Source organism: Ambystoma mexicanum, chromosome 6p, assembly GCF_040938575.1.
Source record: "Ambystoma mexicanum isolate Mex_15411 chromosome 6p, UKY_AmexF1_1, whole genome shotgun sequence".
NCBI classification, from domain to species: Eukaryota; Metazoa; Chordata; class Amphibia; order Caudata; family Ambystomatidae; genus Ambystoma; species Ambystoma mexicanum.
In genome coordinates, this window is record NC_090935.1 from 4,492,868 (window position 1) to 4,510,873 (window position 18,006).

At 59.9% G+C, this 18,006-nt stretch overlaps 1 protein-coding gene across 1 annotated transcript in view; it reads left to right on the forward strand.

Annotated features, from left to right (window-relative positions):
- LOC138511117 (zinc finger protein 271-like) overlaps positions 1-18,006 on the forward strand; it is a 129,072-nt gene that overhangs the window by 26,968 nt on the left and 84,098 nt on the right. Inside the window, exon 2 of the mRNA XM_069626600.1 lies at positions 11,526-11,602. Coding sequence (XP_069482701.1) covers positions 11,554-11,602 — 49 coding nt within the window. The 5' untranslated portion in view covers positions 11,526-11,553. The remainder of the gene's footprint in view (positions 1-11,525; positions 11,603-18,006) is intronic.

An 18,006-nucleotide genomic window follows, 5' to 3' on the forward strand; every position in this document is an offset into this window, starting at 1 on the left:
CCTGCCCTCCGTGCCGCCTCCTGCCCTCCGTGCCGCCTCCTGCCCTCCGTGCCTCCTCCTGCCCTCCGTGCCGCCTCCTGTCCTCCGTGCCGCCTCCTGCCCTGCACCCCCAGCCCTCCATGCCGCCTCCTGCCCTGCACCCCTGCCCTCTGTGCCGCCCCCAGCCCTCTGTGCCGCCCCCAGCCCTCTGTGCCGCCCCCAGCCCTCTGTGCCGCCCCCAGCCCTCTGTGCCGCCCCCAGCCCTCTGTGCCGCCCCCAGCCCTCTGTGCCGCCCCCAGCCCTCTGTGCCGCCCCCAGCCCTCTGTGCCGCCCCCAGCCCTCTGTGCCGCCCCCAGCCCTCTGTGCCGCCCCCTGCCCTCTGTGCCGCCCCCTGCCCTCTGTGCCGCCCCCTGCCCTCCGTGCCGCCTCCTGCCCTCCGTGCCGCCTCCTGCCCTCCGTGCCGCCTCCTGCCCTGCACCCCCAGCCCTCCATGCCGCCTCCTGCCCTGCACCCCTGCCCTCCGTGCCGCCCCCAGCCCTCCGTGCCGCCCCCAGCCCTCCGTGCCGCCCCCAGCCCTCCGTGCCGCCCCCTGCCCTCCGTGCCGCCCCCTGCCCTCCGTGCCGCCCCCTGCCCTCCGTGCCGCCCCCTGCCCTCCGTGCCGCCCCCTGCCCTCCGTGCCGCCCCCTGCCCTCCGTGCCGCCCCCTGTCCTCTGTGCCGCCTCCTGCCCTCTGTGCTGCCTCCTGCCCTCTGCCGCCTCCTGCCCTCCGTGCCGCCTCCTGCCCTGCACCCCCAGCCCTCCATGCCGCCTCCTGCCCTCCGTGCCGCCCCCAGCCCTCCGTGCCGCCCCCAGCCCTCCTTGCCGCCCTCTGCCCTCCGTGCTGCCTCCTGCCCTCCGTGCCGCCTCCTGCCCTCCGTACCGCCTCCTGCCCTGCACCCCTAGCCCTCCATGCCACCTCCTGCCCTGCACCCCCTGCCCTCCATGCCTCCTCCTTCCCTGTACCCCCTCCATTCCACCCCCTGCCGCCTCCTGCCATCCATGCCGCCTCCTGCCCTCCATGCCACCTCCTGCCCTCCATGCCTCCTTCCCTGCACCCCCTCCCCTCCATGCCACTCCCTGCCGCCTCCTGCCCTCCATGCCGCCTCCTGCCCTCCATGCCGCCTCCTGCCCTCCATGCTGCCTCCTTCCCTGCACTGCCTGCCCCACCATGCCGCCTCCTTCCCTGCACTGCCTGCCCTCCATGCTGTCTCCTTCCCTGCCCCGCCTGCCCTCCATGCCCTGCCTGCCCTCCATGCCACCTCCTGCCCCTCCATGCCACCTCCTTTCCTGCACCCCCTGCCCTTCATGCCCTGCCTGCCCTCCATGCCACCTCCTTCCCTGCACCTCCTGCCCTCCATGCCGCCTCCTTCCCTGCACCTCCTGCCCTCCATGCCACCTCCTGCCCTCCATGCCACCTCCTTCCCTGCACCCCCTGCCCTCCATGCCACCTCCAGCCCTCCATGCCGCCCCCTGCCCTCCATGCCACCTCCTTCCCTGCCCTTCATGCCCTGCCTGCCCTCCATGCCACCTCCTTCTCTGCCCTCCATGCCCCTCCTGCCCTCCATGCCACCGCCTGCCCTCCATGTCGCCTCCTTCCCTGCACTGCCTGCCCTCCATGCCCCCTTCCATGCCGCCCCCTGCCCTCTGTGCCGCCCCCTGCCCTCTGTGCCGCCCCCTGCCCTCTGTGCCGCCCCCTGCCCTCTGTGCCGCCTCCTGCCCTCCGTGCCGCCTCCTGCCCTCCATGCCGCCTCCTGCCCTCCATGCCGCCTCCTGCCCTGCACCCCCAGCCCTCCATGCCGCCTCCTGCCCTGCACCCCCTGCCCTCCGTGCCACCTCCTGCCCTCCGTGCCGCCTCCTGCCCTCCATGCCTCCTCCTTCCCTGCACCCCCTCCCCTCCATGCCACCCACTGCCGCCTCCTGCCCTCCATGCCACCTCCTGCCCTCCATGCCGCCTCCTGCCCTCCATGCCACCTCCTGCCCTCCATGCCACCTCCTTCCTTGCACTGCCTGCCCTCCATGCCGCCTCCTTCCCTGCACTGCCTGCCCTCCATGCCGCCTCCTTCCCTGCACCCCCTGCCCTTCATGCCCCCTCCTGCCCTCCATGCCCCCTCCTGCCCTCCATGCTGCCCCCTGCCCTCCATGCCACCTCCTTCCCTGCACCCCCTGCCCTTCATGCCCTGCCTGCCCTCCATGCCACCTCCTTCCCTGCACCTCCTGCCCTCCATGCCGCCTCCTTCCCTGCACCTCCTGCCCTCCATGCCACCTCCTGTCCTTCATGCCCTGCCTGCCCTCCATGCCACCTCCTTGCCTGCACCTCCTGTCCTCCATGCCGCCTCCTTCCCTGCACCTCCTGCCCTCCATGCCACCTCCTGCCCTCCATGCCACCTCCTTCCCTGTACCCCCTGCCCTCCATGCCACCTCCAGCCCTCCATGCCACCCCCTGCCCTCCATGCCACCTCCTTCCCTGCACCCCTTGCCCTTCATGCCCTGCCTGCCCTCCATACCACCTCCTTCTCTGCCCTCCATGCCACCACCTGCCCTCCATGCCGCCCCCTTCCCTGCACTGCCTGCCCTCCATGCCCCTTCCATGCCGCCCCCTGCCCTCCATGCCGCCCCCTGCCCTCCATGCCACCTCCAGCCCTCCATGCCGCCCCCTGCCCTCCATGCCACCTCCTTCCCTGCCCTTCATGCCCTGCCTGCCCTCCATGCCACCTCCTTCTCTGCCCTCCATGCCCCTCCTGCCCTCCATGCCACCGCCTGCCCTCCATGTCGCCTCCTTCCCTGCACTGCCTGCCCTCCATGCCCCCCTCCATGCCGCCCCCTGCCCTCCATGCCGCCCCCTGCCCTCCGTGCCGCCCCCTGTCCTCCGTGCCGCCCCCTGTCCTCCGTGCCGCCCCCTGTCCTCCGTGCCGCCTCCTGCCCTCCATGCCGCCTCCTGCCCTGCACCCCCAGCCCTCCATGCCGCCTCCTGCACCCCCTGCCCTCCACCCCCTGCCCTCCGTGCCACCCCCTGCCCTCCGTGCCACCTCCTGCCCTCCGTGCCGCCTCCTGCCCTCCATGCCTCCTCCTTCCCTGCACCCCCTCCCCTCCATGCCACCCACTGCCGCCTCCTGCCCTCCATGCCGCCTCCTGCCCTCCATGCCGCCTCCTGCCCTCCATGCCGCCTCCTGCCCTCCATGCCACCTCCTTCCCTGCACCCCCTGCCCTCCATGCCACCTCCAGCCCTCCATGCCGCCCCCTGCCCTCCATGCCACCTCCTTCCCTGCCCTTCATGCCCTGCCTGCCCTCCATGCCACCTCCTTCTCTGCCCTCCATGCCCCTCCTGCCCTCCATGCCACCGCCTGCCCTCCATGTCGCCTCCTTCCCTGCACTGCCTGCCCTCCATGCCCCCTTCCATGCCGCCCCCTGCCCTCTGTGCCGCCCCCTGCCCTCTGTGCCGCCCCCTGCCCTCTGTGCCGCCCCCTGCCCTCCGTGCCGCCTCCTGCCCTCCATGCCGCCTCCTGCCCTGCACCCCCAGCCCTCCATGCCGCCTCCTGCCCTGCACCCCCTGCCCTCCGTGCCACCTCCTGCCCTCCGTGCCGCCTCCTGCCCTCCATGCCTCCTCCTTCCCTGCACCCCCTCCCCTCCATGCCACCCACTGCCGCCTCCTGCCCTCCATGCCGCCTCCTCCCTCCATGCCGCCTCCTGCCCTCCATGCCACCTCCTGCCCTCCATGCCACCTCCTTCCTTGCACTGCCTGCCCTCCATGCCGCCTCCTTCCCTGCACTGCCTGCCCTCCATGCCGCCTCCTTCCCTGCACCCCCTGCCCTCCATGCCCCCTCCTGCCCTCCATGCCCCCTCCTGCCCTCCATGCTGCCCCCTGCCCTCCATGCCACCTCCTTCCCTGCACCCCCTGCCCTTCATGCCCTGCCTGCCCTCCATGCCACCTCCTTCCCTGCACCTCCTGCCCTCCATGCCGCCTCCTTCCCTGCACCTCCTGCCCTCCATGCCACCTCCTGTCCTTCATGCCCTGCCTGCCCTCCATGCCACCTCCTTGCCTGCACCTCCTGTCCTCCATGCCGCCTCCTTCCCTGCACCTCCTGCCCTCCATGCCACCTCCTTCCCTGTACCCCCTGCCCTCCATGCCACCTCCAGCCCTCCATGCCACCCCCTGCCCTCCATGCCACCTCCTTCCCTGCACCCCTTGCCCTTCATGCCCTGCCTGCCCTCCATACCACCTCCTTCTCTGCCCTCCATGCCACCACCTGCCCTCCATGCCGCCCCCTTCCCTGCACTGCCTGCCCTCCATGCCCCTTCCATGCCGCCCCCTGCCCTCCATGCCGCCCCCTGCCCTCCATGCCACCTCCAGCCCTCCATGCCGCCCCCTGCCCTCCATGCCACCTCCTTCCCTGCCCTTCATGCCCTGCCTGCCCTCCATGCCACCTCCTTCTCTGCCCTCCATGCCCCTCCTGCCCTCCATGCCACCGCCTGCCCTCCATGTCGCCTCCTTCCCTGCACTGCCTGCCCTCCATGCCCCCCTCCATGCCGCCCCCTGCCCTCCGTGCCGCCCCCTGTCCTCCGTGCCGCCCCCTGTCCTCCGTGCCGCCCCCTGTCCTCCGTGCCGCCCCCTGTCCTCCGTGCCGCCTCCTGCCCTCCATGCCGCCTCCTGCCCTGCACCCCAGCCCTCCATGCCGCCTCCTGCACCCCCTGCCCTCCACCCCCTGCCCTCCGTGCCACCCCCTGCCCTCCGTGCCACCTCCTGCCCTCCGTGCCGCCTCCTGCCCTCCATGCCTCCTCCTTCCCTGCACCCCCTCCCCTCCATGCCACCCACTGCCGCCTCCTGCCCTCCATGCCGCCTCCTGCCCTCCATGCCGCCTCCTGCCCTCCATGCCGCCTCCTGCCCTCCATGCCACCTCCTTCCTTGCACTGCCTGCCCTCCATGCCGCCTCCTTCCCTGCACTGCCTGCCCTCCATGCCACCTCCTTCCCTGCACCCCTTGCCCTTCATGCCCTGCCTGCCCTCCATGCCACCTCCTTCCCTGCACCTCCTGCCCTCCATGCCGCCTCCTTCCCTGCACCTCCTGCCCTCCATGCCACCTCCTGTCCTTCATGCCCTGCCTGCCCTCCATGCCACCTCCTTCCCTGCACCTCCTGCCCTCCATGCCGCCTCCTTCCCTGCACCTCCTGCCCTCCATGCCACCTCCTGCCCTCCATGCCACCTCCTTCCCTGTACCCCCCGCCCTCCATGCCACCTCCAGCCCTCCATGCCACCCCCTGCCCTCCATGCCACCTCCTTCCCTGCACCCCTTGCCCTTCATGCCCTGCCTGCCCTCCATACCACCTCCTCTGCCCTCCATGCCACCACCTGCCCTCCATGCCGCCCCCTTCCCTGCCCTCCATGCCCCTTCCATGCCGCCCCTGCCCTCCATGCCGCCCCTGCCCTCCGTGCCGCCCCTGCCCTCCGTGCCGCCCCTGCCCTCCGTGCCGCCCCCTGCCCTCCGTGCCGCCCCCCAGCCCTCCGTGCCGCCCCCCAGCCCTCCGTGCCGCCCCCCAGCCCTCCGTGCCGCCCCCCAGCCCTCCGTGCCGCCCCCCAGCCCTCCGTGCCACCCCCCAGCCCTCCGTGCCACCCCCCAGCCCTCCGTGCCGCCCCCCAGCCCTCCGTGCCGCCCCCCAGCCCTCCGTGCCGCCTCCTGCCCTGCACCCCCAGCCCTCCGTGCCGCCTCCTGCCCTGCACCCCTGCCCTCTGTGCCGCCCCCTGCCCTATGTGCCGCCCCCAGCCCTCTGTGCCGCCCCCAGCCCTCTGTGCCGCCCCCAGCCCTCTGTGCCGCCCCCAGCCCTCTGTGCCGCCCCCAGCCCTCTGTGCCGCCCCCAGCCCTCTGTGCCGCCCCCAGCCCTCTGTGCCGCCCCCAGCCCTCTGTGCCGCCCCCTGCCCTCTGTGCCGCCTCCTGCCCTGCACCCCCAGCCCTCCGTGCCACCTCCTGCCCTGCACCTCCTGCCCTCCGTGCCGCCTCCTGCCCTCCATGCCTCCTCCTTCCCTGTACCCCCTCCATGCCACCCCCTGCCGCCTCCTGCCCTCCGTGCCGCCTCCTGCCCTCCGTGCCGCCTCCTGCCCTCCGTGCCGCCTCCTGCCCTGCACCCCCAGCCCTCCTGCCCTCCGTGCCGCCTCCTGCCCTCCGTGCCGCCTCCTGCCCTCCGTGCCGCCTCCTGCCCTCCATGCCTCCTCCTTCCCTGTACCCCCTCCCCTCCATGCCACCCCCTGCCGCCTCCTGCCCTCCATGCCGCCTCCTGCCCTCCATGCCGCCTCCTGCCCTCCATGCCACCTCCTGCCCTCCATGCCGCCTCCTTCCCTGCACTGCCTGCCCTCCATGCCGCCTCCTTCCCTGCACTGCCTGCCCTTCATGCCCCGCCTGCCCTTCATGCCCCGCCTGCCCTCCATGCTGCCCCCTGCCCTCCATGCCACCTCCTTCCCTGCACCCCCTGCCCTTCATGCCATGCCTGCCCTCCATGCCACCTCCTTCCCTGCCCTCCATGCCGCCTCCTTCCCTGCACCTCCTGCCCTCCATGCCACCTCCTGCCCTCCATGCCACCTCCTTCCTTGCACCCCCTGCCCTCCATGCCACCTCCAGCCCTCCATGCCGCCCCCTGCCCTCCATGCCACCTCCTTCCCTGCACCCCCTGCCATTCATGCCTGCCTGCCCTCCATGCCACCTCCTTCTCTGCCCTCCATGCCCCTCCTGCCCTCCATGCCACCGCCTGCCCTCCATGCCGCCTCCTTCCCTGCACTGCCTGCCCTCCATGCCCCCTTCCATGCCGCCCCCAGCCCTCCATGCCGCCCCCAGCCCTCCGTGCCACCCCCAGCCCTCCGTGCCCCTCCCAGCCCTCCGTGCCCCTCCCAGCCCTCCGTGCCCCTCCCAGCCCTCCGTGCCCCTCCCAGCCCTCCGTGCCGCCTCCTGCCCTCCGTGCCGCCTCCTGCCCTCCGTGCCGCCTCCTGCCCTCCGTGCCGCCTCCTGCCCTCCGTGCCGCCTCCTGCCCTCCGTGCCGCCTCCTGCCCTCCGTGCCGCCTCCTGCCCTCCGTGCCGCCTCCTGCCCTCCGTGCCGCCTCCTGCCCTCCGTGCCGCCTCCTGCCCTCCGTGCCGCCTCCTGCCCTCCGTGCCCCTCCCAGCCCTCCGTGCCCCTCCCAGCCCTCCGTGCCCCTCCCAGCCCTCCGTGCCCCTCCCAGCCCTCTGTGCCCCTCCCAGCCCTCTGTGCCCCTCCCAGCCCTCTGTGCCCCTCCCAGCCCTCTGTGCCCCTCCCAGCCCTCTGTGCCCCTCCCAGCCCTCTGTGCCCCTCCCAGCCCTCTGTGCCCCTCCCAGCCCTCTGTGCCCCTCCCAGCCCTCTGTGCCCCTCCCAGCCCTCTGTGCCCCTCCCAGCCCTCTGTGCCCCTCCCAGCCCTCCGTGCCCCTCCCAGCCCTCCGTGCCGCCTCCTGCCCTCCGTGCCGCCTCCTGCCCTGCACCCCCAGCCCTCCATGCCGCCTCCTGCCCTGCACCCCCTGCCCTCCGTGCCACCTCCTGCCCTCCGTGCTGCCTCCTGCCCTCCATGCCTCCTCCTTCCCTGCACCCCCTCCCCTCCATGCCACCCACTGCTGCCTCCTGCCCTCCATGCCACCTCCTGCCCTCCATGCCACCTCCTGCCCTCCATGCCACCTCCTTCCTTGCACTGCCTGCCCTCCATGCCGCCTCCTTCCCTGCACCCCCTGCCCTCCCTGCACCCCCTGCCCTTCATGCCCCCTCCTGCCCTCCATGCCCCCTCCTGCCCTCCATGCTGCCCCCTGCCCTCCATGCCACCTCCTTCCCTGCACCCCCTGCCCGTCATGCCCTGCCTGCCCTCCATGCCACCTCCTTCCCTGCACCTCCTGCCCTCCATGCCGCCTCCTTCCCTGCACCTCCTGCCCTCCATGCCACCTCCTGTCCTTCATGCCCTGCCTGCCCTCCATGCCACCTCCTTCCCTGCACCTCCTGCCCTCCATGCCGCCTCCTTCCCTGCACCTCCTGCCCTCCATGCCACCTCCTGCCCTCCATGCCACCTCCTTCCCTGCACCCCCTGCCCTCCATGCCACCTCCAGCCCTCCATGCCGCCCCCTGCCCTCCATGCCACCTCCTTCCCTGCACCCCCTGCCCTTCATGCCCTGCCTGCCCTCCATACCACCTCCTTCTCTGCCCTCCGTGCCGCCCCCTGCCCTCCGTGCCGCCCCCTGCCCTCCATGCCGCCCCCTGCCCTCCGTGCCGCCCCCTGCCCTCCGTGCCGCCTCCTGCCCTGCACCCCCTGCCCTCCGTGCCGCCTCCTGCCCTGCACCCCCAGCCCCCCATGCCGCCTCCGTGCCGCCTCCTGCCCTCCGTGCCGCCTCCTGCCCTCCATGCCGCCTCCTGCCCTGCACCCCCTGGCCTCCATGCCCCTCCTGCCCTGCACCCCTGCCCTCCATGCAGCCTCCTGCCCTCCATGCAGTCTCCTATGCTCCATGCCACCTCCTGCCCTGCACCCCTTGCTGTCCATGCCGCCTCCTGCCCTGAACCCCTTGCCCTCCTTGCTTGCTTCCTGCCCTGCCCCCCTTGTCCTCCTTGCATGCCTCCTGCCCCCCTTGCCCGCCATGCCGCCTCCTGCCCTGCACTCCATGCCGCCTCCTGCCCTGCACCCCTCGCCCTCCTTGCTTGCCTCATGCCCTGCACCCCTGCCCTCCATGCCGCCTCCTGCCCTCCATGCCGCCTCCTGCCCTCCATGCTGCCTCCTGCCCTCCATGCCGCCTCCTGCCCTGCACCCCCTGCCCTCCATGCCACCTCCAGCCCTCCATGCTGCCCCCTGTCCTCCATGCCGCCTCCTTCCCTGCACTGCCTGCCCTCCATGCCACCTCCTTCCATGCCGCCTCCTGCCCTCCATGCCGCCCCCTGCCCCCTCCAGCCCTCCATGCCGCCCCCTGCCCCCTCCAGCCCTCAATGCCCTGCGCCTCCAGCCCTCCATGCCCTCCATGCGCCTCCTGCCCTCCATGCGCCTCCTGCCCTCCATGCGCCTCCTGCCCTGCACCCCCTGACCGCCGTGCTGCCTCCTGCCCTGCACCCTCTGCCCTCCGTGCCGCCTCCTGCCCTCCATGCCGCCTCCTGCCCTGCACCCCCTGCCCTCCATGCTGCCTCCTGCCCTCCATGCTGCCTCCTGCCCTCCGTGCCGCCTCCTGCCCTGCACCCCCTGCCCTCCATGCCGCCTCCTGGCTCTTAAAGCGGAAGTTCTCTCAAATATGTTATTGTCCTGAAGGTTCGGGCGTGTATGTTTAAGCATACTGTAATCGATCTTAAACATTTTTCCTATGCATATTACCTTAGTTTTCCTCAATTTTGCACATGCGAAAACAACGGGTTGGGTATGGCCATCTTGTGCTAATCTTATCCGTTGATGCATCGCCCTAAATTCAAGTGCCCTTCTGGCAAGAATCCAGATCACCCTCCCCTCAAACTGACATCCCTAGTCCAAACGACATGATCCATCTATTTTCATGATGTGCGCGGCCAGCGTAGCCAAACGTATCCCGTCATCACCCACGCCATAACGTTACTTAACGCAGAACCGGGAAGATAAACACACACATCCTCTCACAGCGTGTAACTTTTCTTTCTTGTCCCAAGTACGAGAGCAAAAGATTTATTTTTAAGGAAACATCAATAATCTGCAATGTAACAAGTGCTTTTATTTTGCAAAGAACGCTCATAAGTCCAGGAAATTAACAATATCTTTTTGCCATACAAGTTATAGCTAGCGAACATTACATGCTTCAAATGTTTTTATAGCTTCCCCATGAAACGCTGATTGCGTTCAGCGATCAATCAATCACTGCACTTCTATTCTTTTCTGTCCTTATGTTACACCAGCAAAACTTTCTAATGACGCACATGGTGTTCAGTCCGTCAGAAGATATGAATTCTTTTCACTTTCAAGCGCAACGCTTTCGCTTCAGCACGTTTTTACATCATAAACGCTGACAGGTTGCTCCTTATTGCTGGTATCGCCAAAGGGCAGATTGAACCCTGTCGGTCGTCACACATAACGGTTATCAAATGAGCACCGTTGATGATTATCAGCCAATGTTGATTGAAGAAATATCCGATGGTAGCTGGCAACTATGGAATGTGCAGAACGGCACAATATAGCTGTGTAGATAACAGAATAAAAGAATATGGGCCTCATTACACGGACGGCGGTAAGGGTTAACGATCACCGTTAATGGCAACGGTGACCGTTAACCCTTACCGCCGTACTACGAGGACCCTTTGCGGGTTGGAGGATTTAACGCCTGCTTCTTGCAGGCGTTAAAATCCAACCCGCTAAGGGACCTCGGAGCTAATTACGGCACCGCAAAATTGCGGTGGCGTAATTAGCGCCTTCCCCATTTCCATAGAGCCCTATGGGGCAGAAATGGGAATGGGGAAGGGCAATGGCGGAAAGGGGATTTACCGCCCCTCCAACCTTGGAATGGGGCGGTAAATCCCCTTTCCGCCAAGGCGGTGCCGGTATTTTACCGGCATGAGCCATGGCGCTAATAGCACCATGGCTCACCGCCTACTGTGTAATGAGGCCCTTTATCTTAGAAGCTGTTCTGTAATCGAATATATCAATTTATCATATAATTCAGAACTGGATGAAACCTGATCATAAATACAAACCACACAGAATGAACACGGACATGTCAACACGGGGGAGTAGATCACACCATGATGTGCATGAAACGTTAGCGCTGTGAAGTAGGTATAGCTCCTAATAAGATGGAGAACCAGATGCAACCGCTTTACATAGCGGGCCTTACCAGAAACTAAGGACTGAGATAGTAACATTTTCTTTTGAACCACAGACATGGCATTATAATAGAAGTGGTAACATTAGTGATCGAAAATAGAACCAAGTGCCTGAAAGCAAATCCCTGTTTACGCTCACAACAGAGTGAATACAACCCTCTAGGGAAAGAATCTAGGAGATAGCCTGCAAGGATAACAAGGTTCAACTGTACAGAATACAACATATCAGCAAAGGACTCTGTGGCTCGAGAGTGAGTAACGCATCATAAATATACAGTAAAAATGAGTGCCTCTGATTGGTGAGGCCCTATACATGGGCTTGCACCATAGGGGATACCAGGCTACAACTGATTCACTTCTCTGCCGTCTGTCAGTCCCCACGTGGGTCAGCTGGGGTCATCTCTCCGTGGAATGAAGGTCCGGCTGCTTATAAGCTACATTATCAAAAACTGCTTTGATACACAAAACCTACTACTGCATCACTGTGGCATGCACCTGGGAGACTCGAGGACTGGTATCGGGGGTTGGGGGGGGGGAATAAATACAGTCATACAGACCCACACATTCTGTGCTTTGTCAATACCGCTCCTCTCGCACCCAAGGCCACCACCCTAGTTTTGTTCTATAATTTATCCGTCCCTGGCAGGGAGGAGAGCCCAAGATGCTGCTCTGCAGTCTGTACACACCATTAACACATGATGTTTTCTTCTTTGTGTAGATGACTTGTACAGCCTGCATGCCAGTTCATGGATGTTTCTGACCGCTCTGAGACGCTAGAAGCGTGCAGAAATGCAGGTATGTATCTTTTCACTGGGACCTAAACAACGTTAAATAGTCCTTTGCAGGGACCGTTTTATGTGCCAGTTCTTCTGAAAGGGAGACTTAATTCAGCAAGTGCTGGAATAAACTGTCAAACAGCAGTATTTCCCTCAGTCATGCACTTTAAATGCAAAACAGAAGTGTACATTTAGGATGATTACAGAGAACGATTGAGCTGTAAAACATTACAAGTCAATGGGCCTCATTACGACTTCGGCGGTAGCCATGCCACTATTGGCAGCATGGCTGCCCCCGAAATCGGGTCCGGGTTCCCAGAATGGGGAATTACCGGGTCATTCCGAGTTCGGAGGGCCCGGTAATTCCTCGCTCCAGGAACCTGGGCCCGAACGTTCCCCATTCCCATTTCAGCCCCCATAGGGCTGAATGGGAATGGGAGAGGGAGCAAACAACGGGCCGATTACGAGTGGCCTGTTGTTTGCTCCCTCTTCCCCTCGTGGGACCCGGTAACGATGCCTGGTTTTACCAGGCGTCCTTACCGGGTCCCGCGAGGGGACCTCGTAATGTGGCGGAACGGGTTTAACGGGTCCGCCTCCTTTAGCAGGTCCCGTTAACCCGTTCCGCCAGGGTCGTAATGAGGCCCAATGCCTATTTAGCAACAAACATAATTCAGCAAATGCTACAAGTGCTCACAGTCTGTACATGACCGGTGCCTGCAAAGGCCAGGTCTGATATGTCCACTCCAATAATAGAATGTCAGGGACCAGTCCTATGTGATGTACGAGTAAAGCAGTAAATCAGACCTCGTCAATTCACCAAAATTCCAGAAGTGACATCATATATATATCCAGAGGCGGTGGCGTGGCCTTCATCCACAAAAACTCCCTTGACCTAAGAGTGGTATCCGACTCCAAACTCGAGAACTGTTGTCAATCAAATTGTTACTAATGCCCAACCAAACGGCCACCCTTCACCTTATCTACAGGCCCCCAGGTCCGGCACCCACCTTTGTCAGTGAAATTTCTACTCTCCTTCTTGACAAAACGAAAAACAACTCACAATCATCCATCTTAGGCGACCTCAACTTAGGTTGTGGCGACCCAAAAGATCCTGTGGCAAATGATCTGGAGAATGCTCTCACAGACCTAGGCCTCACCCTGTACATCCAAGAACCGACCCATATCAAAGGCAGGACCATCGATTGGTTAGCCGGCTCCAACTGCACAATCCAGGTCTTCAACAACTCCCCTTGCTTATGGTCTGACCATCACATCATAACTTTTAATATTGAAGCAACCCCGCGAGCCCCGACACAGATAGCCCCAGCACTCCACACTCGTAGTAAAAAAAACATAACCAAGGATCTACTCCTCCCATTGCTACTCCCTTCCCTTAACATGGCTACTAACTCATGTTCTGATCCCACCTTCCTAGCAGACACCTATAACCAAACCATGCTCACGGCTATAGATTCCATAGCACCCATCAAACCTAGGAAGGCCAAACCACGAGCACATCTTAACTCATGGTTCACTCCACAGTTAAGAATCCTCCGCAAAGTTAAACGCTGTGCGGAAAATCGCTGGAAAATCCACCCCTCTGATGAGCATAAAGATGGCTTCCTCCTCGCCTCCATTACCTACAAAGATGCCATCATCACTGCTAAAAAAGAGTCGCTCAACAATCGTATTTTGCAAGCCGATTCTAACGCAAAGGAACTCTTTAGAATCCTAAAAGAGCTCGAAACCCCAGTCTCCCCTCCAGACACATGCACGAAAGATAGTACATGGTGTGCTAACATCCAAGCAGCCCTACTAAACAAAATCTCTATGCTTCAATCCAAAATTAAAGACGAGCAGGACAGCCTTAAGCTTGACAACCGCTCACTCTCCCCTGCCAGGTCCCTCCCTTTAGACACTGCTAATTCCAAACCTTTCACCTTCTCACTGCTCACTGAGGTAGAAAATATCATCTTGAGAATTAAACCATCCAACTGTCAAGGTGACCCGTGCCCAGCTCCCATCATTAAGGACTCTGCCCATGATCTAGCTCCATTCATTACGGCCTTCATCAACTCCTCCTTTAAAACAGGCATTGTCCCGGACAACCTTAACCACGAGTGGGTGATCCCGTTACTCAAAAAACCATCTCTAGACCCAAGTATACCTATGAACTTCCGACCTATCACTACAGTACCGTTTTTGCTTAAAATACTGGACCGCGCAGCCTACCTTCAGATCCAAAACTACCCGGAATCCAATAATCTGCTAGGTCTACGACAATCCGGATTTCGGCCCAGACACGGGACAGAAACCGCTGTAATAGACCTAAAAACCCAGATCGAAGTATTGAAGGACAAGGGCAAAAGAGCAATGTTATTACTCCTGGACCTCTCTGCCGCATTTGATTTGGTCAACCACCAGATCCTTTGCAGGCACCTCCACTCTGCTGCCAACTTCTCCTCCTCCGCTGCGGCATGGATCAAATCCTTTTTGAGCAGATCCATGAGGGTCTTTGCATCATCCTCAGTTGCGGACCCCTCCCCTATTCACTGCGGCGTACCTCAGGGATCTTGCGTGTCACCCACACTTTACAACATCTTTACAAAACCACTCTTTGTTGTGCTTGACTATCTGGGTGTCTCCTACACCAATTATGCGGATGACACCCAGATACTCATTCCCATCTCAGGTGATTATCTGGCCTACACCAAGGCCATTAATGACGTCTACCTGGTCATCCAAGCCTGGATGGCCCAACACCAGCTATGTCTAAACGACGATAAGACGGAGCTCCTTATCCTGGGTACCTCACAACGCTTGAGCAAACTGGAGCCGTCTTATCAGTCATTCACCATAGACGGTAATACCATACGAGTCTCAAAAGACACCAAAACGTTAGGCTTTTACCTTGACGCCACCCTATCCTTAATCTCGACAAATAAATGCAGTCAGGTCTGCCTCTGCTTACACGTGCAAACTTATTGCAGCCTGCAGACCGTTTCTTACCACTCCCAACAGTGTCACACTAGCTAGAACCCTCATTATGGCAAAAATTGTTTATTGCAGTGCTCTTTACTTAGGTACCAGCCAGGAGAACTTGAGCAAACTCCAAACTACCCAGAATAATGCCATTCGAGCGGCCTTGAACATCCCCCGCAACCACCACATTTCAGAAGCCAGAACAAACTTAAAGTGGTTACCTGTCAAGCAGAGAATCTCCTTAAAAACACTGGCCCTAACGCACAAATGCCTGGCCAACAAAGCCCCGATCTATCTCTGCAGTCGGCTATCTCGCGACTCTACCGCCCGACCACTAAGAACTCCCCAGACTCACTGTCTCTCGATCCCCAGGTTTAAGCTTCAAAAAGCGGGGGGCACCAGTTTCCCTGTCCTCGCCTCTAAACTTTGGAACACCCTCCCTGCTACTATCAGAGCTGAAGATTCTTTCAACACCTTTAAGACCAAAACAAAATCATGGTTCTTTGACCAGCAATAAGACTTGCTCGGCGTCTGTCTCACATACTCTGGTCTGCTTCCTCTGATACTACTTCTGGCCCGCTGCCTCCGTACTATTACCGTACACCCTAGGGTATATCCTCTGTAATCCTAGTGGCACTGTAATCTTTGTAATATATGTAATTAGATAAATGGTTAATATGCGGTTACTGTAAATTTTGTAATGTAATTTTTGGTCTGTATTTTCTTTCTGCAACTTTGTACAAATTGCGCCCTGATGCCCCCGGGCCTGATGGTTTTGCGCGCTATAAATAAACAAATACAAATATACCTGCTGACATCGCAGGAAATGACATCACCTGACCTATCACAGAAAGTAATGACCTTTTCCTGGGTTGAGATCACAAAAATAAAAAAAACAAAGTGTAAAATTAACAAAATAACAGTACTAAAGCAGGTGAAAGGGTATTTACGTTTCTCACCATATATCACTTAGAGTACTGTCGCCAGATGTAATGGATCCAGTCATGATATGCGGAAGTCACACCCGGTAGATTCATCAGAGGCCCGGAGCAAATGCTTTCTCTGCTCTGCCTCCTGTGGTGTGACAAAATGACTGCTGCTCAGCAGGAGTACACGGATATGTAGTGGCTACACTGCCTGCTCAGCCCTCGCACTTCTACAAACCAACAGTGATCATAATCCTAAAAGTCCCCCAAGGCTCCAGCCTCTCAGCAATCCTTTTTATCCGTTACATGAAGCCTCTGGGCGCAAGCCTCACGGATCCCGATGTAGCCATCCACCAATACACGGATGATACTCAGTTGTACATGAGAGAAAAAAGCCCACTAGCAGCCCTCAGTTGTCTCCACAAATACCTAGCCATTATTCAGTCCTGCATGTTGACCGCCTTCCTCAGAATTAACCCAGCTCAGACCTAATTCATCCTCATTTATTTTATTTTTGAATTTGTAAAGCGCACTGCACCCCGTGGTTCGCTCATAGGTTACAGAGAGCAGAGCCTGGGCAACTTGAGCATGAGACGGGTACATCTGTATAAAATAACACACTGAGAATCATACATAGTAAGGATATAGTATATGTGTGCTGGATCAGCAGCAAGGTGGGCAAACAAAACCAGGCAGCCTTTTATACAAAAAGCCAAGTTTTGACGGCCTTCCTGAAAGCTGTGTGTGACTCAATGCTCCTTATGTGTGTGTAGGTAAAGAGTTCCATTGAGACGCAGCGATGAAGGGGAAGCTCAAGCCTCCAGCGAGGGACCTGGAGATTTTGGGAACAGTGACCCTGTTGAAGTAGGCCTATCCAAGCAGGTTTTGGCAAGCCTCTGGGCTTCACATCGATGGCTGCCTCTCCTCCCAGAAAAACAAAGCCAAGAAGGCCCAAACAGCCTGGCTGCAAATCTCCACCTTTTGCAAAATCAAACCCTCATCCAGGCACAGGCCCTTGTGGTATCATACATTGATGGGGAAAACCCCCCACATTATGAGGCTCCCATAAAAGCAGCCCACCATGCCACTGCACGCCCTATTACGGGTGCTTGGAAATGTGTCTGAATCGCCCGATCTTACATAAACTAGGACTTCTCTCCAGGCCAAGATACAGTCCAAGACAGTATGCACTTTTTATTTTTTTATTTATTCAGTATTTATAATGTGCCTATATAACCAAAGGTGTTTCAAGGTCAAATTATGCATCATTTGCAAAGAAGTCACCACTGGCACACCAGTGTACCTGGCGACTAAGCTCTGCAATCCTGGTGGCACACGGCCCTCATGCAGCAAATCGACTGACCGGCTGAAATCGCAACTCGTGTAAAGAGAGGAACCGCAAACAATCCTTCTCTTGTCACGCACCCATCCTCTGCAACTCAATCCTGGAATCGGCTTTGAATGCTCCCACCTTTATTTTGAAAATCTCTCAAAATATGGCTTTTTCAACAACACCTGACCAATCACACTTGATGCACTGCACCGGCTGATGCTCAGTACTGCACTACTATCGAAAGATGTCAGCCCAATAAACAGATCCAGCCCACGTTCCCTGTTTCCACAAGCCCAGGAGCCCCTCTATACCAGTGGATTATATACCATTGCTGATACCTTGGGCATGTTTGTTTTATATCCAACATCGTGATCGGCTTGGAAGAGCTTGTAGGTCTGCATTACTTCAAGGGAGAGGCACATGACAGATCTATAAACAATCAAAAGGGAGAATTAGACAACAAAAAATATGTACAGCAACGTTTTGTTCACCTCAATCCACGGATGGTGCAGCCAGTTTACAATGGGAATGTAGACCCACCTTGGGTGACCTTGTAACTTAATAGGTGACCAGGATAGCAACATAACCTACAGAGGCCCCTTACAGCATGGCGCCTAAGCTGACTTCCTCTGATGTTTTTATATTTGATATGGCATTTATAACGTGCCTATACAAAGGTATAGAAGGAGTGGCTGGACACCTTCATCTAGTTGTGGTTTAAATAATTCTTCATACAAAAATAAATAAATAAATACAAATATTCAGGAAAAAATCTCCATACACATAGACCGCACAGCAAATATATAAGCACAGCATTTCAAACCGATCAGAGAACCAGGGCACGTTCTATTCCTCAAAATCATACGTGAAGAAGTATGACACAAGGCATCATATACTAAAGGGCAGCAGACGCAACATCATTAAAGTCCGAAAAGCACATTGTTTCAGATGTATCATTCACGCGAGGCAAAGCAATTGGCAAAATAGCCAAACTTCGTTAACGTATGTCCTGTGTGGAAAAGCTACTCTGCTTACCTTCTACTCTGCTTAATGGTCCTATAGTAGGGCACTTTCATATCTGCTTACCTTCTACTCTGCCTAATGGTCCACCAGTAGGCCACTTTCCGCTCTGCTTACCTTCTACTCTGCCTAATGGTCCTATAGTAGGGCACTTTCATATCT